The sequence below is a fragment of the Physella acuta genome, unplaced genomic scaffold (genome assembly GCF_028476545.2).
Source record: "Physella acuta isolate Inbredline_101_S28 unplaced genomic scaffold, ASM2847654v3 ptg001550l, whole genome shotgun sequence".
Lineage (NCBI taxonomy): Eukaryota > Metazoa > Mollusca > Gastropoda > Physidae > Physella > Physella acuta.
Window position 1 is genome coordinate 1 of NW_026733065.1, and position 25,292 is coordinate 25,292.

Below are 25,292 nucleotides of genomic sequence, written 5' to 3' on the forward strand. Positions count from 1 at the left end.
GTAGGAAAAAAAGTCACAGGAAAAAAAAAACAAGTTAATTAAAAAAAAAGTCTAGTGACATTTATGCGCAATTTCCTTATGTTATCTAAAAATAGCTCTGACGTATAATGCTTGGGTGCGTTCAAGCTAGAAGAACGATCGGTTTGTAGGTGTTTATGTAATTTTAAAAGTTGTGACCGAACGAGAGGATATTTTTGAAAACTTTCTTCGGCAATATTGTTCTAAATTATGGCGGGAATCGATTGGTACATGTTTCAAGTCGCTAAGTGGTCTGGTTGCCGAGATATGGGCAAAAAACTGAATTTTTTCAAGGTTTTTTGGCTTTTCCGGGAAATACATGAAAGAAACCCGGAATTTTTATGGCCTACGCTCATTCTCGTAACTTGCTTAACACAATTGCTTTTGGAACTAGTCATCGATATTGCTTCGTTGAGGAGGAGATACGACTTAAAGCCCGGACACACATTCATCCATACATTCTTTCATTCATTCATCCATCCATTCCCAGAAATGACGAGTTAATAAACGCAATTCTCCAGAAGGGAAATTGCGCTAAAAACACAGGAAATAAACCGGGAGTGATCTCCCCTAAACTTTCTCGAATATTCTTATATAAAATAACAGGGGATGGGAACTCGGGCTATAGACATGATTTTTAATCCATTTTAAATACTTAAAGTTTTAAAAATAGAATAAAATCTCGTAGACAAATTAATTGCACACCAAGTGAACGCGAATAAAAAAGCGCATAATAGTGCGCAATATTATTAGTACTTTTAAAATTTACATTAGTTTTTTGAGAAATCGGAAGTAGCGTAAATAAGTACTTCCAGTCAACGAAAAATTCTCAAAATTTGACAGAAGGTAGAGAATTAGATCTTTTACTTACATATCAAATTTCATTTATCTATCTGAAATAGTACTCAAGTTATAGGCTTTTGAAAAATTCAAAGTAGAAAAAGTACCACTTCCGGTTATCCGAAATCGCTCAAAAGTTGATACGGATCTACGATTTTGATAAAATACTTGTATATGAAATTTCATCAACCTAGCTGTAACGGTACTCAAGTTATCGTGTTTACACACGGACACACACACACACAGACACACACACAGACACACAGACATACGGACAAGATTGCAAAATTATGTTTTTCCGTATCAGTGAGATGTAAAACGTCGAGATTTGCAAAAATCTCGATTTTTTTTTTTTTGCACGATTACAAGACTTTCTCTATACTTCGTATATACGAGAAAGTAAAAAAAGCACAGAAAAAAAGTCACATCAAAAAAAGTCACAGGAAAAACGTCACAGGAAAAAAAGTCACAAATATATATTTGCATGATATTTGTTAATACTTTTATGTATTAAATATTTAGAGAGTGCAAATTAACTTAGGATTAATGAAATCTGATGTAATGTGTCTAGGCTGTATACGCATAGAAATTTTTATAATTCATCTAAAAATATTTATTATGAAGTATGTAGATTGTAATTATTTTAAACTTAAGATTGGTAGCATTTAATAGAATGCTCCAAAGTCCACGTTTTTCATCTTGTTTTTTTTTTAAAATACCAATATTAAATTACCGTGAAATGGTAAGTTCGTCTGACTTGCTGCCCTCAACTCATGGCAACAATAGTTATGATTAGTTCAACCACCTTTACTGCCCACATTTATCACGCTCATTACATAACAAAACTTAGGATCAAAACAGAAAGCCGACAAGGTTCAAAGGCTGTCGATGACGCATAACGTCAACAACACAAAATATGTTAGGACAATACCTACTGAGGAGAGGCCGACCAGAGAATAGCCTACGGCAAAATGTGCCTAAATTACTTTTATAATTAACTTTTCAACCGCGTATTTAACTAAATACATAACAAATGTTGAGATTGTCGTTTTAATCATCTTAGAGTAATTTTACTTACAAGTGTTATAAATCATAATGCTTTTAGCGTCTATAAATAATTTATGCTATCAAAAACTACAACCCAAAAAAATAAACATACAAAATTTTACAATTCTTAACAAATTAATAAAAATATTTCTAAAAAGATTTTTGTGACTTTTTTTTCTGTGACTTTATTTCTGTGATTTTTTTTCCGATAAAGTTTTTCCACTGTGACTTTTTTTCTGTGACTTTTTTTCCTAGCAAAAACTGTGACTTTTTTTTCTGTGTTTTTTTTTCCTGTGACTTTTTTTCCGTTTACCGGTCTGACACAGCCAGTCTACCCCTGGAGGTAATACTGTAACAGTTACGAGGTGATACTGATGCTAACAGCTAGCTGAGACACTACACGAGATGCAATGTTACAGCAGCTTATCCTGAAAACTGTTTTTTTTTCCATTTTATCCGGTTGTGGGGGTGGGGTGGAGAACGGGACGGACGAACGAAGATACTGGTTAAAATTTACATTTTCTATTGCAGAAAATCTGAATGAAAACCACTAAATAACAACCGTCTGAGAATAGGCATACCATTTTACCTGGACTTAACTGCCGGGGTCAGGCCGAGAAATTCCAACAGTAAATAAAGAGAGCAGGGCTAACATTATTTATATTTGACGCTTAGTGTATTATTCTCATTAAAAAATTAAACTCGGGATGTTTTTGTTTACAGTAATGGTTTGGTTGTGTCCAACTGGCGCTAGAGGTAAACATTTAACTTCGATCTTACCAGAGCAGTGGCAGCTAAAACAGGTACTCAAAATTGTTTGGGGAATAGTGACGACTTTTTTATTTCGATCAATTAAAATGACATCCATGGATCCAACAATCTAAATGGGCATGTTAGATAACTATGTAAACAACTTTTATGAGTTAATATTTTATCGGTTGTGGTTCCTAAATCATACACCTTGGATCCATTGCCACAAGTATCTCCCCGAATGAGTAAGGATATTACATTAAATTACAATACAAAAGGAGAAAGGTGTAATATATATATCGTATTTAAAGGGAATATTAATAACTGGGATTTAATAAATAAGATATTAAATCTTACAATTTTTGTTTTCATAATAAAGGTGGATAGTTTCTAAGAAAATACAGAAAAAAAATAGTGGGTGGTATTAGTTCTTAAAAAAAACCAATATAACAATATGTCAGAGGCCTAGTGAGGGGGCGGGGGCGGACATATGTCCCCGGGCGCCAACCTTAGGGGGGGGGGGGCGCCAAATTGAAAGTTTGAGGGGGGGGGGCAAATGAAAAGTTCGTGGGGGGGGGGTGCAAATCGAAAGTTTGTCCACGGGCGCGAGGAAGGGTCGCTAAGCCTCTGCAATATGTCTATTGTTAGGGGAGTTAGTGTTTTTAAGCAAATATTTTCAGTGGGAGCATTGGTACTGTCGAATTCACAAATTATAAATTACTGAAAAGTAGAAAAAAACAACAACTAAATAGCGGCGTATGATACGCAGCGGGTCAGCTCGTTCTTATTTAAATTATAAAAGTCACAGCCAAAGATAATCCCAGGAAGTATACGACATAAGAATATTGATTACATCAGATTTGAAAAATTTCTGCGATAAACTAGGCACCCTGCCCGACACTGCGATAAACTAGGCACCCTGCCCGACACTGCGGTAAACTAGGCACCCTGCCCGACACTGCGATAAACTAGGCACCCTGCCCGACACTGCGATAAACTAGGCACCCTGCCCGACACTGCGGTAAACTAGGCACCCTGCCCGACACTGCGGTAAACTAGGCACCCTGCCCGACACTGCGGTAAACTAGGCACCCTGCCCGACACTGCGGTAAACTAGGCACCCTGCCCGTAAAAGTAAAGTTTCCCTTTCAAACCTGACGGTCTATGGGGCAAGTGAAGTAGAGTTCACTTGTTCCTGTGATCTCGGCATATGAAGAGATAGTGTGGTCAGCACTATGCCCAGCCGCCTTTACTTTCCCTAACATAAGTTAGGTACCCATCAGAGTTGGGTGGACTCAGGGACGGTCTACTGACTTGAACCCGGATTCGAACTCGAGACTTACGGGTTAGCAGTTCAGTTCTCTACCGCTAGACCACTCCGTCAGGCACCCTGCCCGACACTGCGATAAACTAGGCACCCTGCCCGACACTGCGGTAAACTAGGCACCCTGCCCGACACTGCATTGTACAAACACACATATGCCTTGTACAAAAACTCATATGCATTGTACAAACACACTTTTACAATTTCTCATCTAGTAGAAAAGAAAAACATCAATTTAAAAATATTTATTTCTAATTCAATAAAACATGACTTTGAAATGTATTCAATCGAAAATAAACGACAGGTATCATTTTTTTATGTAATCAAAATAAACAACAACCTGTTTTAAACAATGAGACAGATATAAACAGTACAACGTTATGAAATATAAATACTTTTTCCCCTCATTGAAATCTACGGAAACAACACCATTCTGGTACCATTATGGACGGATAAAATTTGGTCAAAAAAAAATAATATACTTTTTAAAAAGACAAAAATTTAGTTATTGTGCATAATCTGTAAAGTAATGATACCTTTAAAAATTACTGTACTTTAAAATAAAATTTTAAATCACTTTTACTTGTTTTTACTATTATAACTGACTAAATTTGAATATAAAAAAACATAATAAGAAAGAAAAGAATAGTCTTGTCCCTCGGATATTTGATACCGCTTTAGATTTTAAACAAACAAGAACAAAATTGACCAATTGTTTGCTACGAAAAAAAAAAGATGCTGATTGTAGATAACTCTAAATTCACCTGGATTCCTAGATATGGAGATGTTTTACGTAGTTGTTTTTACCTGGTGTCTTAAATGAGTTCACAACAAAACCGGTTCAAGGCGTTGATGAGGTCAAGACAAAAACAAAAATACAAAGGTGGGATTTAAGAAAAAAAACATCAGTGGTAATTAAAAAATGAATGAGTGTTTAGATAAACAATATTAATAAATAGCATTAAAAATATCAACGCAATATGTTGAGTTTATTCACAAATATCACAGCCTTTTGAATGGATGAGGATACTTCATCGCACATGTGACGTACTGGGTAGTACTACACAAGTGGCGAAGTACTGGGTTATAGAATAAGGTTATTGGTGGTTCAATCTACAATGTACACAACTAACTACAGTGGTTCTCAGTTTGTGATGGTATAGGACATTCATCAGCAGTTTTGAATTTCGATGTTAAACAAAGATTAGTTTTAACAAACCGGTTTTTATTAGTCTGTACATAGGGTCATAATATTTTGTAGAAAGAAAATGTTTAAAATTCTTAAATTTAGGGGTATTTAAAAAAAAATTACTTACGATGGATATTTTGTAACAGTCTGAACGAGCTAATATAACATAAAATAAATGACAAGTTTGAATCAGCAAAGCTTTCAATAAATACATTTCTTTTTATAAACACTGCGCGTGACAAAAAAGAACTTAAAAGAAAACTGAAAAAAGATGTTTTCAACTTATTACACCTACACTTATAATACAATCGAAATACGATAAAGAAGTTTTAATTTTTTATTTGTCAGCATTAAAGTTAAAATTTGTTGTTTCCTTTACTAGACGTATATGGCAAGCTTAAACAAATATTAATTTTTTAATTGAGAGTATTTAGGATTAAGATTTGAACTAAAACGTAAAATTACATTTTCTGCTAATAGACCTGGGAGAAGGTAGCAACATGGATAGAAGTTTGTGGCCTGCAGTGTTGTGGGTAGCAGGAAAGCAGGTAGCGATAAGTGAACATAGTAGCCAAAAGTATGTAGCTACCACCAAACTCCTTGTTTACATATCCACACTTGAGCTATCCTCACAGGCAACAGAATGTCGCCAATGAAAGTAGGATTGGCAGTCTAGTGTACTAAACTACTAGCTAGTGAGATGTTGTCAAACAGCTTCCTAACATCACCCTTAACAATTGGTCTACCCCTAGTGGAGAAAACGACGGACACATGGCAATAAACTAAGAGTTGAAGAAAGTCTTAGTTATTAGTGACGAAGTCAGATTTTCTGATCACTGTACATTATACTCATTTGTGTATGTGGGTTTATTTCAATAGGCCCGAGAAAAATGTTTCCTAACATTTACTAGTCCACCGCTAACACCCTTCAAACGAAATCACTGACCCAAGTGTGGGTGGGTATCGAAAGTCGAAGCAATCTAGTCTGGGGACAGCATATAGTTGAACCTAAGAATTTGATTCTACATATGCATAGATTAGACTATTGTTATATACATAGGTGTATATATATATATATATATATATATATATATATATATATATATATATATATATATATATATATATATATATATATATATATATATATATGTATATATATATATATATATATATATATATATATATATATATATGTATATATATATGTATATATATATGTATATGTATATATATATGTATATATATATATATATATATATATATATATATATATATATATATATATATATATATATATACACATATACATACATATACATCTAATATGATTATAATAGTATATATTTCATATATGTATATATATGCTGTGTATAAAATACCTGCACAAACATGAGAACCACAAAGCTAAAACTGAATAAAAGTGTAAATAAATAATGGAAATAAACAGAACACCAAAGGAACTGACTTACTACATTTTCTTTTTATAAACGATATTATAATTATTTTGTTTAAAATTTAAATTTAAAAGTATAGGGCCGTGTGATAAGGGGTAATAACCCAAAAATAAAATGTTTACAATGTTCGCGATAGCTTGTGAACTACTTCCCTTGATAAAGAAATAAGATTTTTTTTGTCAAACTTTAAATAAATGAAAATAATATCTGCATTATACAGGTGCTTCTGATCTATTATAAAATTATGTCAATAGACAATATATGTCTAATACAGATTTCAAAAAATAATTTTATCTTTTTTTTTTTTACAGTTCAAAGACTGGAATAAGGTTTAAAATTAAATTAGTATTTTTTAAACAATATATACAAGATTTACAAAAAGAGAGTAAATCCTGAACCAACTAAGTAATGTTTAAATAAAATGTAATAACGGCAGATCAAGTGAAATAGAACACTACAACTTAATGAACTACGGAACTATAACACAATAATGCTGTCGTGCAAAGATTAAATACTAGGTCTCACTAGGGTGAAAAAAGAACGAAAAATAATACTTTAACCAAATAATAAAACATGTTCTTTAAATTAATTTAAAGCAAATAAAACAGTTGAAATAACTTTTACATAATGCGATCAGATTAGCTCTACAAACGCTGGCTAACAATTTCTTGATTATGTATTTCAAATAAAAAATAGTAGAAGAAAAAAAAACAACAAATTAAAAACTTGAACTTTAAAAAAAAACGAAATAATTATTACAATTATAATATTAAATTTTTGTAATACTTTTATTGAGCTCATTCTTTCATTGGTTAGAATAAAAAAACAAACATACACACACTCATAGAATTGGACTGATGTGCTTTAAAGTCAGCAAATAATACTGTTGAGAGAGATATGTTACATCATCGAGATATCTACAAAGGTAAGTATGAGCTTATGTAACTTACAATTATGTACAAAACACAGAGGTTCCACCTTGGACGTGATGAAGTGTAGAAGAAGTAGAGTTTTGCTAATGATAAAAACTAGCGTGACATTTTATAAACATGCATTCCAATGTGCTTCATAGATAAAAAAATATATAAAAAATATGAGACATTAATTATCACCCTTAAGGTGCAAATAGTGGGTAATCTCCCTATAAAAAATTCATTTCATTGATGTATTTTACTAATATAGATGTTATTAGTAAAATAAAAGTATAAATATAATTTTAAAAAATACTAGCAAATGGGCATTTGAAATATTGGCCCGACTTTAGGGTCCATTGGGAAACCTTTGCGCATGCCCATGCAGAAGGAGGAATCTATTTTTAGGGTGTTGTCCTTGACCGAGATGTCGTGCTCCAGGTTTGCTTTTGTCTTGATCAGACGCGCGAGGGACAGTTCAGAGGATTTCAGCCTTTCCTTGAGGATACGGACTGATTCTCTGATCTCGTTCACTTCTCGTTGTAACCTGGGAGAACGAGATTTTGCCATTATATATATATATATATATATATATATATATATATATATATATATATATATATATATATATATATATATATATATATATATATATATATATATATATATATATATATATATATATATATATATATATATATATATATATGTATATAATATATATATATATATATATATATATATATATATATATATATATATGTATATATATATATATATATATATATATATATTTATTTATATATATATGTATATATATATATGCATATATATGTATATATATATGCATATATATGTATATATATGCATATATATGTATATATATGCATATATATGTATATATATATGTATATATATGCATATATATGTATATATACATATTATATATATATGTATATACATACATATATATATATATATATATATATATATATATATATATATATATATATATATATATATATATATATATATATATATATATATATATATATATATATATATATATATATATATATATATATATAGGGACTATATACTATTATTTGTTATATTCAAGGTAGACTTGCACTAAAAAATGTCATAGTTGTTGTAGTACTACAAATGTAATGAAAAAAAGAAGTATACATACGATTTCATCACAGGATCGTTACAAAGCTCAACGTTGATTCGTCGAGTTCGTTCATCGAGTCTTGTCTGGGCGACTTTCATTGGCTGTTCCTTGTCCATGATGGCTTTCCTTAGCAACGCGACATTCCTCTCCATGTCGAAGATCTCTTGCATGGTCTTTACAAGGGGGAGGAGGAGAGAGATACAAATAAAGGTATTAGCAAATTACTCAAATAATATTTAAAGTAATAAATTTACGGATACAATTTTTTAAAAATAATTATCTACTACAATCTAAGATCACTAGCTTCTTAAGTACAAGAGCTTTTTTTTTTTTTTTAATTTTTTTTTTTTTAGATAAGTCACCCTTTCACTTACACCCTAGAATAATATAAAACAAACACCCATAATGCTCCTATAGTGACCCTCGGTCATTACAGTCATAAGATAGCAGTAACTTGAAAATGAAACTAAGCAAAATCAGATTTTGAACACAAGGTCAAGGTTACCTTCTGCAGGTGCGCCTGCAACTTGTTCCTGGCATCGGTGGTCTCGCGGATGCGCGTGTTGAAGGCGTTGTTGACGGCGTTGAAGTTGTTCCACATGTCGTTGGCGCACTGACGGAGGGTGCTGTCGATCTCCCCCCTCAGTCTCTCGCTGGCAGCACGCTCCTTCTGGGACCGGGCGATGTTCTCCTGGGTGTAGCGGGCCCACGACTCGGGGATGGTGATGCTGGGGAGGGGGGGTGGTCAGATGGTAAGTATTGGCTACATGTTTGATGGTATACTGAATATTGGCTGCATGTTTGATAGTTAACTGAATATTGGCTAAATGTTGATAGCTAACTGAATATTGGCTACATGTTTGATAGCTAACTTAATATTGGCTAGATGTTTGATAGTTAACTGGATATTGGCTACATGTTTGATAGCTAACTGGATATTGGCTAAATGTTGATAGCTAACTGAATATTGGCTACATGTTTGATAGCTAACTGAATATTGGCTAGATGTTTGATAGCTAACTGAATATTGGCTACATGTTTGATAGCTAACTTAATATTGGCTAGATGTTTGATAGTTAACTGGATATTGGCTACATGTTTGATAGCTAACTGGATATTGGCTACATGTTTGATAGCTAACTGAATATTGGCTACGTGTTTGATAGCTAACTAAATATTGGCTACATGTTTGATAGTTAACTGGATATTGGCTACATGTTTGATAGCTAACTGAATATTGGCTACGTGTTTGATAGCTAGCTCAATATTGGCCACATGTTTGATAGCTAACTGAATATTGGCTACATGTTGATAGCTAACTGAATATTGGCTACATGTTTGATAGCTAGCTCAATATTGGCTACATGTTGATAGCTAACTGAATATTGGCTACATGTTTGACAGCTAACTAAATATTAGCTAGATGTTTGATAGTTATCTGAATATTGGCTACGTGTGTGATAGCTAGCCGAATATTAGCTAGATGTTTGATAGCTAGCTGAATATTGGCTACATGTTTGATAGCTAGCTAAATATTAGCTACATGTTGATAGCTTACTGAATATTGGCTACATGTTGATAGTTAACTGAATATTGGCTACATGTTTGATAGCTAGCTAAATATTGGCTACATATTTGATAGCTAGCTAAATATTGATGTTTGATAGATAGCTAAATATTGGCTACATGTTTGATAGATAGCTAAATATTGGCTACATGTTTGATAGCTAGCTGACTATTGGCTACATGTTTGATGGTATACTGAATATTGGCTACATTTTGATTGCTAGCTAAATATCGATTACATGCTGATAGCTAGCTGACTATTGAAAATTCATCTAATAGCGACTACACGATGATTGCTGGCTTAAGATTGGCTACATAAAGCTACATGATGATCTCTTGACTTTTCATTACTCCCTTAGATTTATCTTGTAGCTTTTTGACTTGTTATTGGCCAAAAGTTACCCACGTTTATGCTAAATGTTGCCAGGTTGTTCATTATGGATAATAGATATTAGTGGATAACAAATGAACATCTGGTTACACTTGCGAAATAACATAATCATAAACTAATTTATAAAAAGCGAATTTTTAATTTTGAAAAAAAAAACCATTGAGTTAAAATCTCATAGAAAGTTGAGCGACCGAATGACAAAATTAAAAATAAAACCATCGGAAACACCCGGAACTTTACGGAAACAACCGAACACAAGGTGTGACGTCTACTCACGTGTTGTCGATGTTCTCAATACCGGGGACGTAGCCAACGCCTGCTGAAGAGTTTCTCAACTGCTGCATGCGGTCATCAAGACCTTGAGCGTGGTGCTTGTCCTTGGCATCGATCTCTAAGGCATGCTGGGCTGCGCGATCCATCCTATGGGGGTGGGGAAGAGGGGTGGGGTTAGTGTACTTTTTTCTTTCTTTCTTTTTCTTTTTTAACACAAGTCTAAAAATAGTTACTATACAACGTAGTATCAGATTTATAAAAAAAAAAAAAAAACAGGAACAATAACCTAATGCAAATTGTAAAAAACATTTATTCAGTTACTTCCCTTAGACTATATTTGAAAAATATGAATCCTTACTTCAGTTGAACGTAAGCCTTGTCCAATACTCTCTTCATTCTAGCTTGACATTTTTTGATTACCTCCACTTCCTAGTAGATACACGAATCAGATCTTGTATTATTACATTGTAATTTAATACATTGTATTAAAAATGGTGATAAATGATATAAAAATATGTATAAATTATTCACATATACAAAATTATATGGAATTTATCTTTTGCAATTCTCAAGGTGGAAAGGTTGGGTGTGGGAGTTAATAGTAAAGAGTGAAGTGTAGTGTTTACAATACAAAAGGTAAGTTATCAGTTTTCCAATCATTTCTAAGTTTAAAAACATGGTTTAAGTAAAAAAAAAATATTACTGTAGCATGTTTTATTCTTAAGTAGAGGAAATTTGAAAAAAATGGTGAATTAACACAATAAAAGTTGGTACGCTATTTTTGTCTAATTAAATACATGTATAAAAACCTGTACAAATGTTTAACTATAGTTAAAGATAAACATAAAATAAAAATGCAGATTCCTCTACCCTCCCCATCCCCCATGAACAAATTAATGCCAGTTGCTGTGGTCATGTTGTGACAGGCAAATGACACTCAGTTGTCACGGTGTTGACATGCAAATGACACTCCCATGTCATGCTGTTGTCATGGCGCTGACCTACCTTGACCAGCGATTTCTCCACGTCATCATTGACCAGGTCAATGCCCTGCCTCTTCTCCCTGTTCATCAGACACTCCTCCGCGATGTGGAGAGGGTTGGCCGTGTCGGCTAACGCCTTCTCACACGTACGCTTGTACTCCTGTGGGCGAGATGACAGCGGGACGAAACGTTAGTGTGACCAACTAACAATAGGACGACAGGTCAGTACAATGAAGAAAAAGTTGAACGAGATAAATGAATAAATTACTATTCTAATTTTTCTTTAAAAAATAAAATAAAATAAATCGATTTATGTAACTTAGAACTTAATTCCCGTTAATAATACATTATTTAAATTGTTATAGAAATGTATTTGTTTATTTTTTTTATAAAATACTAAAAAAAGAAACAAATACATTACAATTTATATATACTATAACATTCTCATATATAAATCGCAAAAAGTAACTAAAATATTGAATAGAATTCATGGACCTATAACATATTAGAAAATTTTTTAATTTGTAAGCAATCTTTTCAAATAGTAACAGCAACATTAACGTTATTGTCATGTATTTAGATCATGTGATGAAAGTTAGAGGTTTTTATTGAATGCAAATTTTAACAAATCACATCGCAAATGTGTTCTTCATTTTGATATTATGTTTAAAAAACTTAACCCCTGAAATGACTGGCTAACACACCAATAACCAAATGCAACAATTCCTACATAAGGGCTGCTCATAATGTTGTTAAAAAATTGCGACGCCTAGTGCATAAAACACATATTTTTGTCCAATGCTATTAAAATAGAACTAAATACTTAACTGAAGTTAAAGATTATTAATTAAATATAATTAAAAGATATGTGACCAAAGCGTTTAGTAAAGCGCAGCAAATATCACTTTGAGAAGCACTAAGCTAGACAATACAATGATTAGATATCACACACCACTTCTAATAAATTTAGCAGAAAAACAAGAAAGCGAAAGCTAGAATTGCAGGAGATTGAAACACTAGTAAGAACTTTGTTTTATTCTCCACACACCTGTAAACGACCTGTTTTACCTTACACCCACACCCGTAAAAAACTTGTTTCACCTTAACCCCATACACGTAAACGACCTGTTTTACCTTTACACCCCACAGCTGTAAACGACCTGTTTTACCTTTACACCCCACACCCGTAAAAAACTTGTTTCACCTTAACCCCATACACGTAAACGACCTGTTTTACCTTTACACCCCACACCTGTAAACGACATGTTTTACATTAACCCCACACCTGTAAACGACCTGTTTTACCTTACACCCCACACATGTAAACGACCTGTCTTACCTTACACCCCACACCTGTTAACGACCTGTCTTACTTTACACCGCACACATGTAAACCACTTGTTTTGCATTAACCCCACACATGTAAAAGACCAGTTTTACCTTTACACCCCCACACATGTGAACGACCTGTTTTACCTTACACCTCACACATGTAAAAGACCAGTTTTACCTTTACACCCCCACACCTGTGAACGACCTGTTTTACCTTACACCCCACACATGTAAAAGACCAGTTTTACCTTTACACCCCCACACCTGTGAACGACCTGTTTTACCTTACACCCCACACGCTTAAAAGACATGTTTTACCTTACACCACACACCTGTAAACGACCTGTTTTACATTACACCACACACCTGTAAACGACCTGTTTTACCTTACACCCACACCTGTAAACGACCTGTTTTACCTTTACACCCCACACATGTAAACAACCAGTTTTACCTTTACAGCCCACACCTGTAAACGACGTATTTACCTTTACACATCACACCTGTAAACAACCAGTTTTACCTTTACAGCCCACACCTGTAAACGACCTGTTTTACCTTCAAATTCTCCACTTCCGAGGCCATAGCGTTGATCTCATTGTTCAACTCACTCTTCCAAAAGCTGATGTCATACACACGTTCTCCTGGGGATCCCAAGATATACATCTACGTAGATACTAGCACAGGATACAAGGGGATAGTGGCACAGGATACAAGGGGATAGTCGCACAGGATACACGCGGATAGTGGCACAGGATACAAGGGGATAGTGGCACAGGAAACAGGGTGATAGTGGCACAGGAAACAAGCGGATAGTGATACAAGATACAAGCGTATAGTGGCATTGGATACACGCGTCTAGCAGCACTGGATACAGGCTGATAGTCGCAAATGATAACTTGGATAGTGGCATAGGAAAGATGCAGACATAAACACATGATACAAGCGGATACTTGCACAGAAAAAACGTGGATACTTCACACGATACTTTGATACAAATACTGAATACTTGGACATGATACTACAGTACACTGAATAGAATGCTTGGTTGCTAGGAAAGGATACTAGAGTACCCATATACAAAAGAGAATAGACGCACAAATCCAGTGTCACTCATGAGCAATGGATACGGTGTATAGAACATTTGTTTTACGAGTCCTCTTTGATGTAGAGCTTGTAGAACAGTGACATAAATGTATTAAAAAAAAATTGAAAACGATTAAGAAAAGCTTCTGCTAATAAAAATACATTTAGCTTACAGTTAGTAAAAAATCAGTTTATATTTATAAGCAAAATAAAAACAACAACACACTGATAAAATACATATTCAGAAATAACTGAGAATACACAAAAATGTAATTAAAAAAAAACAAATACATAATATACACATAAACATAATTAGAAAGCAAGCATTTCACAAAGAGCTCAAGCAGTCGATGATATTTTACATCTAGAAGCATGCAGCAGAAAGAGGGTATACGATACAACAATAAAGCCGCTACGTTAGTAGTTAGTGCTGTGTTGAGAACAAAGTAACCCATCGACTGTTGAATGGTGATGCTAGATGCCATTTTCTGATAAATACTTTTAAAATCAATGGCACCGCATTGCTGATTTTATCATAATGTTCCTTGTTTAATTCAAAACGTATCTGTTTAAGTTTAATTCACCCATTTCCTGTTGAAATAGAGTGAAATATTTCAAACTGAAAATAAGTGCTTTTTACGTCAGCTCAATAATGTGCTTTAAACCAAGACGATGGGGTGCTTTATAGCAAGACAAGGGGGGGGGGGGGCTTTAGTGTTAGTGAAAGCTAGGCACGCTGGCTAGGCAAAGGGTCAGCCATTTTGAAAGCTAGGCACGCTGGCTAGGCAAAGGGTCAGCCATTTCGGCTGGTACCTTGAGGTTCTCCATCTCTGTTGCCATGGCATTGATCTCGTTGTTGAGTTCTGACTTCCAGAACGCTATGTCCTGCACCCTCTCACCTTGGGAGATTTGACATACAGGTACAGTACACATCATACAGGCAGATCATACAGGTACAGCACACATCATACAGGCAGATCATACAGGTACAGCACATATCATACAGGCAGATCATACAGGTACAGCACACATCATACAGGCAGATCATACAGGTACAGCACACATCATACAGGCAGATCATACAGGTACAGCACACATCATACAGGCAGATCATAAAGGTACAGCACACATCATACAGGCAGATCATAAAGGTACAGCACACATCATACAGGCAGATCATAAAGGTACAGCACATATCATACAGGCAGATCATACAGGTACAGCACATATAAAGGTCATACGCACAAGTGGAGCATACAGGTACAGTACGCATACGGTCACACACAGGTACAGTACACATAAAGGTCATACGTACAGGTAGATCATACATATACAGTACACATAAAGGTCATACGTACTTGTAGATCATACATATACAGTACACATAAAGGTCATACGTACAGGTAGAGTATACAGGTATAGCACACATAAAGGTCATTCGTACAGGTAGATCATACATATACAGTACACATAAAGGTCATACGTACAGGTAGAGTACACAGGTATAGCACACATAAAGGTCATACGTACAGGTAGAGCATACAGGTACAGTACGCATAGGGTCACACACAGGTACAGTACACATAAAGGTCATACGCACAGGTATTTCATAAAGTTACAGAACACATAAAAGGCACACAATGGTACATCACACATTAGGAAAAAACATACAGGTACAGCACACAGGTACATTTAAAAACAGGTCACACTATCCATTTTGATAAATCCCTGGACATTATGCATTAGTCCGCTATAGAATATAAATTTTCTGTTTTACGTACTAACTAAAACATTCTTTCAAAGGACGTACCTAGGCGTTTAGTGACGTCATTTTGTCTGTTTCTGGTGCGGGCGTCTGTTTCTTTGACGGCCCTCCATGCGTCGGCCCTGAGCCGCTCGGCGAAGCTCCGCTCCTTGTCAGACATGGAGTAGTTGCAGCTGTTGGACAGGAACCAGTCGTTGGGCTGGTATCGGGAGTACACGGTGCGTCTGTGGGTGAGTACAAGAGGGGGTTACAGCATACAGCATACATCCAGCATATAGATACATAGAGCATACAGTTACACACAGCATACATCTACATACAGAATATATTGACTTATAACAGACATCTACATACAGCAGCACACATCAGCTTATGTAGTGTATTGTATGTGAAAATACATGAACATTAACTGAACATAAAATATTAATAATATATTAAGTGAAGTTGCCATTTCAGTCCCGAAGTAGAGTTCACTTGTTACTGTGACCTCGGCATATGAAGGGATAGTGTGGTCAGTTCTATGTACAGCCGCGCAGGTTCTTCCAGGCATCTCTTCGGTGGGTGGGGGGGGGGGAGAATATACTTTTAACAGTGTCCGCCTCCCCCTCCCCGGAAATTTTAGTCCGCTCCCACCTCCCCGAAGTTTTAAGTGCCCCCCCCCCCTTCCCCGGAGAAAAAAGTCTGGAAGAAACACTGCAGCCGCGTTGCTCTCCTTAATAAGAGTCAGGTACCCATTAGAGCTGGGTGTACTCAGGGATGTTCTACAGTCTCAAGCTCGTATAGGTTCCGCAGCTTGAGTTTAAGAGACGTGCGATAATCCAACCAACCACGTCGTAAACATATATAACTGTGTATTCATATGTAAACATAAGTAATCATATGTAATCACATGTAATCCTATGTAATTATGGCGTGACTTACGTGGCAGGGTTAAAGTAAGTCTTGGCGTGACCCAGATCCATCGAGCGTCCGTAGCTACCAAGATGGCGGGCGATGGTCTTGTCTGTGACGTAGGGCAAGATCTTGGACATCTCTGGCGTGATGGGCGTGGCACTGCGCGTGCGCACTAGAGCGGGGCTGTCGTAGTACGCCATTCTGGGAGAGAGGGATTGGGATAATATGTAGCTTTGTTAACCCAGCATAGCACCAACTTAAAAGAATAGTAAGATTTTAACACACACACAAACACGCGCACACATGCACACGCATATATATATATATATATATATATATATATATATATATATATATATATATATATATATATATACAGTATTCTTAAATACACGTGAGTCAACCTCTAAAATTGACAATCATTCCACTATTGTTGGTTGGTTAATGTAACGAATTATTAGGCGAACAAAAGGCCCTGCTGATCAATAATAATTATATCTAGGTTATTTTGAACTACCCAAGTGACGGTAAATGTATAATCCTTAACACGATCCAATAGTAATTAGATCTAAGAAAGACAATATCTATGTATTCAACCAAATGAAATAGAAAGCCTCAAAAGTCTCAAAACAAAGTATCGATGAGCAACACATAACTTTGGAATATCGATACCAACGAACATTAACCTAATCCCCTAAATAACCAATGTCCCAGATCCATATATTTAAGGCCTATTTGATCTAGATCGAGAATCCTAGATCTATCTAGATCTAGATCTATTTTGATGCAAGATTTAAAATAACAATGACGTCACATCACATATACTACACACGAACGCGTATTCTTTAAAAAGAAGCTGAGTACTAAATGCTAAAACTAATGAACACGCACGTGCACTTTGACGGATGTACTTTTTCTGACATGGTCAGAGGGCGGGGCGGGCATTTTAACTCGCAGGCCATGTCTGCAGGTTCGCTGATGTCCTGTCGACGGCAGGCTCCACTGGCTCAAGCAAAAAGCTCCGTCTGGCAAATGGCTGACGGTCTTGTGCGCCGAATTGGGTGCGCAGCGCGTTCACTTTCATTCTTGCTGGTGCTTGCATCGGGAAAACCCGTTTTTTATTTTTTAATCGGGGGAAAACGATTTTGACGTTTTAAATTCTAAAATCGCCAGTAGCTTTGTATTTCATTTCTCGTAAACGGAAAAATAAAATAGTAACAAAAATGTGAATAATAAACTGTGACTTTCTAACATTTCAACCCCTTAGATGTGTTAATGTCGGCGTGGTCGAGTTGGTAAAGCTAATGGTTGGTTACCCGAAAAGTCTAGAGTTCGAACAATCGGGCAGTTGAGGCTCGTTAGCTGGGGACAGCCACTCTTCTAGGAGAGACAACTCCAAAATCAAACAACTGCTGCCTTGCTATGGAAGCAAAAAAGAAAAGCAGGCTGATTGGCGCATAACCAGTTGACACGTATACTTAATTTCTCACATGTGTTTTATAGGGCTGGTAAGTAGTTCACGAACCATGCAGGTTTTATTGAGCCGTAGAACTGGTTGGTGACCTACTTACCAGCCCTATTGGCGAGGGCGGGTTGGGGGTATAGTTGACACTTGGACCTCTTAATCAGCCTTTCGTAAACAAATATACAGTAGTCATATTCGTAAAGAAATACTTATTTGATCCGTTTTTTATACGGGTTTGTGACAGCAGGGGCAGTAAGCCACACATTCGTCACCGATTATGTCCCCTGTGAACCACACGGTTCCTCCCCTTAGTGTTCCGTATTAACACGGGGAGAAGGGAAAAAATTCATTTCGCCGGCTGATATATAACGGCCTGTGTTTACCTACAATGCACTTGCAACAACTTTCTTATCTGGAATCAGCCGGATTGTAAACCTGTGGGGTGATCTGGCATTCAAGGTGACACGTCACCCACGGGGGTTGTTGTGACACGTCACCCACGGGGGTTGTTAATCGTTCAACTTAACGTTTGATAAAAAAGTTCCGGGAACTTAGTCTTATAACGTCACAACCTCGGCCGAGCATTATTTCATGCATTTAGTGTGAATAAAGTTGAACCATATCATACGGTGGCGTAGACAGGGGGTGTTACGGGGCTAGAATACCCCCACTGACGGGCAAGAGGAAAATGACCTCGTGTTAAGTTACAGTTATTGGCCGCGCTGTGCCCTCGAGTCGTTATATATTTATAAATTCAAAATATTAATGTCATGAAAACAGTATATATACACACACACACACACACACACACACACATATATATATATATATATATATATATATATATATATATATATATATATATATATATATATATATATATATATATCTTTTTCCTACGCCATACAGGTAGGTAAATGTTTGGTAAATTTGAAAACTGTCAGTCATAACGATTGGAAGACATGATCAATGCTAGGTTATGATCTGCTCAGTTTGCCGATATGGTTAGGTAAAGTAAGTATTAATGTTAAGGCTGTGTTCGGCTTAAAAGCATTCATTGAAGCTTCACGCAAAGCTAGTAGTCAGTATCGTGTATACAATGTGTAGCTAGGAGTCTTGTATTGCTTGCGTGACTAACAGACCGCTATGAGAAAGTGCTGACTATGCTATAATCACCCCACCCACGTTAAATTCAATGTTTTAGTTGGGTAAGTTGCAGGACAGGGTTTAGCACCACTTGAGGTAGATATGGCGTTGGATCAGTATGGGACATACAACAACCGTTGATAGTGTTACTGCAGCATGTATACCAGTATTACTACTGTCTTTTTATTGCTCGGATTTTAGTCGTAGATTTACCTTAATGGGTACCTGACGTCCGTGAGCCCACCCAGCTCTAATGGGTACCTGACTTGATTTGTATAAACTGAAATTCTACTAGTCTCACTGCTCGCAATACCACCCTTACTTTCATTTACAAAAAAACATTACATTAACTCTACTTCACCTCTTATAGCATGGTGTTGGGGGTCAGGATAAGGCGTTTTAGTAATAGACGATTGATTTAGTGTTTGGTTAGAGTTACCGTTTTTCGGTCTAACTCAATAATGAAGATAGAGATCACCTGTTTCTGTAACCTTCATCATAGGGCAGATGAAGTAGATTTTACCTGTTACAGAGACCTCGGCATATGAAGGTACAGTATGGTCAGCACTATGCCCAGCCGCCTTTGCTATCCCTAACGTGAATTAGGTAACCGTCAGAGCTGGGTGGACTCAAAGAAGTCCTACTGACTTGTACCAGAATTGGAACTCGAGTCTTTCTGGTTAGCAGTCAAGGTCCCTACCGCTAGGCCATGCCATGCCATCCCATAAAGCCAGCTGTATGTCCACGGGAACTTACTTCCCCTGAAGTGAGTCAAGTACTTATCAGAGCTGGGTGGACTGACACGTCACAGTTAGCAGTCGTGAGCTTTAGGCCTACTTCTATTACGTTTGGTGTTAATAAGTGTCAACAACCGTTACCTTGACGACAAAGTGATAACAATAAATGATATAAAAATAATTAAACATTTTTGCCATAAAAAATCATTAATTAAAAATAATAATCAATAAATGTAAACGGAGGTGTGTCGACTCGGTTTTCTAAAGTTGCTATGGCGACACTTAATGCCAACACCATCAACATAAAAACATTCTTTGTTTAAATACTCAATTATTCAATACAAACAACAAAACAAGTATAAAATATCGATCACAGAAGAACGAAACAATAGTTCACAAACCGTACCGTGCTCGGTTGAGTGGAGGTGGGATGGGCAGTGGGAAGTGGACTGACGGGGTTAGGTCCAAGTTCTTGGAGGTTTTAGTCTGTGTGTGTGTCTGTGTGTGCGTGTGTGTGACCTGGGTTTTTAGAAGAGTGTGTGGGGGTTTTAGTCGTGTGTGTGTGTGTATGATTGGTGGTTTTAATAGTTCGTGTGACTGAGGGTTTTTTGTGGTGTGTGTGTTGGTGGTTTTAGCGGTGTGTGTGACGGGGATTTTAGCTGTGTGTGTGTGTGTGTGTGAACAGAGAAAGGAAGCTGAACAGGTTTAATAATGCAGCGAAGTGAAATCAATAGTCATCGATTCATTGACTAGGTCAGTGGCCGCAGCTGATTTTGGGGTGAAGAACCATTTAAAAAAAAAATACCGCGAACACGGTTTGGGCTACATTGTGGGAGGGAAATAGAGGGTGTGTGGGGGCGGGGTGTGGAAGATAGGGGTGGTGTATGTAATTATATAAAACATTTTAGCCTTTAAGTAACGATTTGTTTTCCGTAGCGCTCAGAGTTTCTTCTAGGCATCTCTTCGGTGGGGGAGGGGGGTTTCCCCCGAACTTTTTTTACCGCCCCCACCCCCGAACAAAATGAAATAAATGAAATTTATATAATTTATATAGAAAATATATACTTTTAACAGTGTCCGCCCCCCCCCCCCCCCGAAGAAAGTCTACCCCCCCAAAAAAAATTTCAAGTGCCTCCCCCCCCCCCGGAGAAAAAAGTCTGGAAACACCGGTAGCGCTTAAGAACTATGGAACAAGATAGCTGGGACATCATCCACATTTATGTGGGAAGGTAAAAACTACACAATTTTTATAATAATCACTACAACAAAAAGTATCAATGTTAAATTTATTCTACATTTTGTATTTTTTGCATACGAGCTAAGTCGTTCAGAGTCCGACCTACGTATCAATTTACTAACATTTATGTTTTACTTTATATGATCATCTACAACAGTAATAACTCTGTTTGCTTCTTCGTTATACGACCATGTAAAGCACACAAGAGCAACACCTTTATGTTAGCTGTTTCGTTATACGCCCGTCTAAAGGATGAAACAACAACACCTTTATGTTTGCTTCTTCGTTATACGACCATATAAAGGACACAAATACAACACCTCTATGTTTGCTAGAACGGTTTGAAACACGGGTCTCTATAACCCACCCATATCAAACATGTGTCTCTATAACCCACCCGTGTCAAACACGGGTCTCTATAACCCACCTATGTCAAACACGGGTCTCTACAACCCACCCAGGTTAAACAGGGGTCTCTATAACCAACCCATATCAAACATGGGTCTCTATAACCCACCCGTGTCAAACACGGGTCTCTATAACCCACCCATATGAAACACGGGTCTCTATAACCCACCCATGTCAAACACGGGTCTCTATAACCCACCCATGTCAATCGTTTTTAGCAACTTCCGGTGTTTCCGAAACGGAAGATTTGCCCCCGCCCCCTCACCCGGAGATAATTAACGGCCCGAAAAATCAATGAAGCGTATCGAAAATTACTTTTATGAGCTGTCGTCACGACCGGCCTGTTTCCGGTCGATAGCAGTTGGATAAACTCCACACACACTAAACCCCGTACGTCATAATCCGGGGTGTGTGTGTGTGGGGGGGGGGGGTGGGGTCACAGGTCATGAAGATTATGAATAGGGTTTTATGCACCACGGTAGCACTGTGTATTCATATGTTAAGAAAATTGAAACATAAATGCCTGGACTGAATTGAACTAAGACAGACACGTAAGACGTATAATTTCCTTTTTGTTGTTTACATAACAATGAGACGGGTAAAATTGCTAGTCTTATTTTGAACTTGTCGCACCCTTTCTTTCTCAAATAAAAAAAAAGTGTCTACGTTATCTAAAGTCCGTTCACATTATTTCACTGTGTTTGTAGGTTTGTATTTTTAGCAAGGGCAATAATCGATTTAACACTGCGATATGCAAATGGTAGAGGGAGTTTATCTGTTAAAAATATACACGAGATTTTTATGTTATACACTTTTATCATTAGGAAATGCTATGCCTTTTTAGGGATAATATCGTACACCCTTCTCCCCAGCCCCGAAATAAGATTCAAAGGTGGTGAAAGGTTATCGCACACTATAAGTTGCAACGTACGTGTTCAAATATATATATACTAAGATTAGCTATGTAGTATAAGTATAAGACTAAGTAGCAGTATACGTGCCCAAAGATATACTTCGTGGATTTACTTAAGTTGGAGGTTTGTTGCAGAGTGTTGTAGACATGATGTAAAACTTTCAGGTTTCTGTAGGTTGTTATAGGTTTTAAATGAGGAGTTAAATAGTAGTGGGATATAGAGAGGTACGTGGGTGGGTACACAGGAAGTGTACCAACGCCATTGTGGTGTTTACCACATTGTGTAGAGGAAATGTGTACACATTTGGTTGATGCAGGGATATATAGTAAACGTGCTTATAGGCTTACACCATCACCACACTATCAACATATAGGCTTACAACATCACCACGCTATCAACACATGGGGTTACAACATCACCACGGTATCAACACATGGGGTTACAACATCACCACGCTATCAACACATGGGGTTACAACATCACCGCGGTATCAACACATGGGGTTACAACATCACCACGGTATCAACACATGGGGTTACAACATCACCACGGTATCAACACATGAGTTTTACAATATCACCACGGTATCAACAATAGGGGGTATAACATCACCACAGTAACAACGTATGGGATTACAACATCACCACGGTATCAACAATAGGAGGTACAACATCACTACGGTATCAATGTATGGGGTTACAACATCATCCCACTAACAATACATGTGCTACACCATCACCACCACACTCAACGCACGTGTTCTTCATACATCCACTCCATAACACGCTCAACACAAGTGCCACCACACATGTGCCTACTCTACAAAACTTTCACATATCCACCTACAGTAACAAACGTATCCGTACATATACGCACGTCACAAAATCATGTCATTTGTCATCTGTATGTCAATAGCATGACAAACCTAGTTACCAGTACTAGTTATTACTGACACAACGAATACATCAAAAAACACCCTCGGCAGTTACTAGAAAACATCGTGACAGTATACAACACATGCGCTTTTTTTCAACGCGTTTAACACACGCTTTACAGTTCAAAACGCGATTATTGATTTCCTGATATTAAAAATCTCATATAAATCAATCGATTTTTATGGCTCCGATTGCAGGTCGAACTTTAATAGCCTCTAATGATCCGATCTTGGGCTACGGGTTTTTGATTTTATCGCCCTTGGTTTTAAATGCAATAGTTACCGCCCTTGGCTTATAAAATGGAGTTATCGGTATTTTTATTTTATATTGTATAACAATTATAAACTTTAATTCCACCCTCCCGTAACAGTGAGTTATCGCCCTTAGAGGATACATCTATATATTTTTTAAAAATAATATATGATAAATATTCTCGGTTGATTATATACAATAAAATTGTCCTTTCTTAGAATATTGTTATCCATGTTATTCTATAACCGATAACTGTTGATATTAGATCATATGTACTAGCTGACAATAGTGTATACATAACCTAAGCGTTAACTACAGATAGCCCAATAATGTCAGCTCCTCTTTGTTGGATAATCCTCACAAGATTAAATAATCAATACTTATTGTAAATAATTAAGGTTATATAAAAACTGCATATCATTATCTTGTAATATAATATAGATAATTATAAGCATTTTTATATAATACATAAGCTCTCCAGTATTTGTTTATAAAAATAGTTACAATATATTGGCTAAATAGACCCAAATTTGACACAACCTATTGGCTACAAATACATTTTTACTCTCAATGAATACAACTATTTTGAAAATCCTATAATCAAGAGTTATTCCCCCTGATTTTAATGATACAGTTTTAACTATATCCCCGAAAAAAAAAACATCATTGTAAACAGCCTATTTTTCATATTTTTTTCATTGAAAACCTCTTCTTATACACTACGATAACATGTTTTAAACCCATTGTACATAAAATTATAAACCTGCTGTTCTATATAGCATTTGAAGACAATGTCACATGAACGTTGTGCAATACATCTACACATTCATACATTTTTATTATCCTTCAATATTTCCTAAAAAATTGTGGACATTTTTATATTATATTTTTTGTGTGTGTTGAAAGTGAATTTATTCACTTTAAATTTCTTAATACATTTTAGTATTACTAGTATGAGTGGTAAAGCATTATTGCTGAAAAATAGGAAATAGTAAAAATATTTTTTTTTAATTAACAACTTACCTGACTGAAAAGAAAGACTAGAAAATATAAACGAGGCACTTGTCTGCTGATGAAATCTGCATTAAAGAACCAATTCTCACAGAACCGACCACCCCAGGGCTTAAAGCACCGCTCTCAAGACTCCCAACTAACGACTGTATTCAAATGAGCAGTGCCACATATGTAAGGAACCAGC

The 25,292-nt window shown here is 36.1% G+C and overlaps 1 protein-coding gene across 3 annotated transcripts; it reads right to left on the reverse strand.

The window, feature by feature from the left end:
• Positions 1 to 7,394: 7,394 nt before the first annotated feature.
• LOC131928799 (tektin-3) lies at positions 7,395 to 25,289 on the reverse strand. 3 transcript variants are annotated; one of them, XM_059284928.1, is made up of 10 exons: positions 25,118 to 25,289; positions 17,028 to 17,201; positions 16,152 to 16,330; positions 13,814 to 13,899; positions 11,946 to 12,083; positions 11,299 to 11,369; positions 10,944 to 11,087; positions 9,216 to 9,438; positions 8,729 to 8,883; positions 7,395 to 8,083 (listed from the first exon to the last, which is right to left on the reverse strand). In XM_059284928.1, the coding sequence occupies exons 2-10, from the start codon at positions 17,198 to 17,200 to the stop codon at positions 7,852 to 7,854; spliced, it is 1,401 nt and encodes a 466-aa protein (XP_059140911.1). In that variant the 5' UTR covers position 17,201; positions 25,118 to 25,289; the 3' UTR covers positions 7,395 to 7,851. The 3 variants fall into 3 exon arrangements, with proteins under 3 accessions (XP_059140911.1, XP_059140909.1, XP_059140910.1); XM_059284926.1 differs by lacking the exon at positions 25,118 to 25,289 and adding an exon at positions 17,892 to 18,045; XM_059284927.1 differs by lacking the exons at positions 13,814 to 13,899; positions 25,118 to 25,289 and adding exons at positions 15,155 to 15,240; positions 17,892 to 18,045.
• Between the last annotated feature and the right edge of the window lie 3 nt (positions 25,290 to 25,292).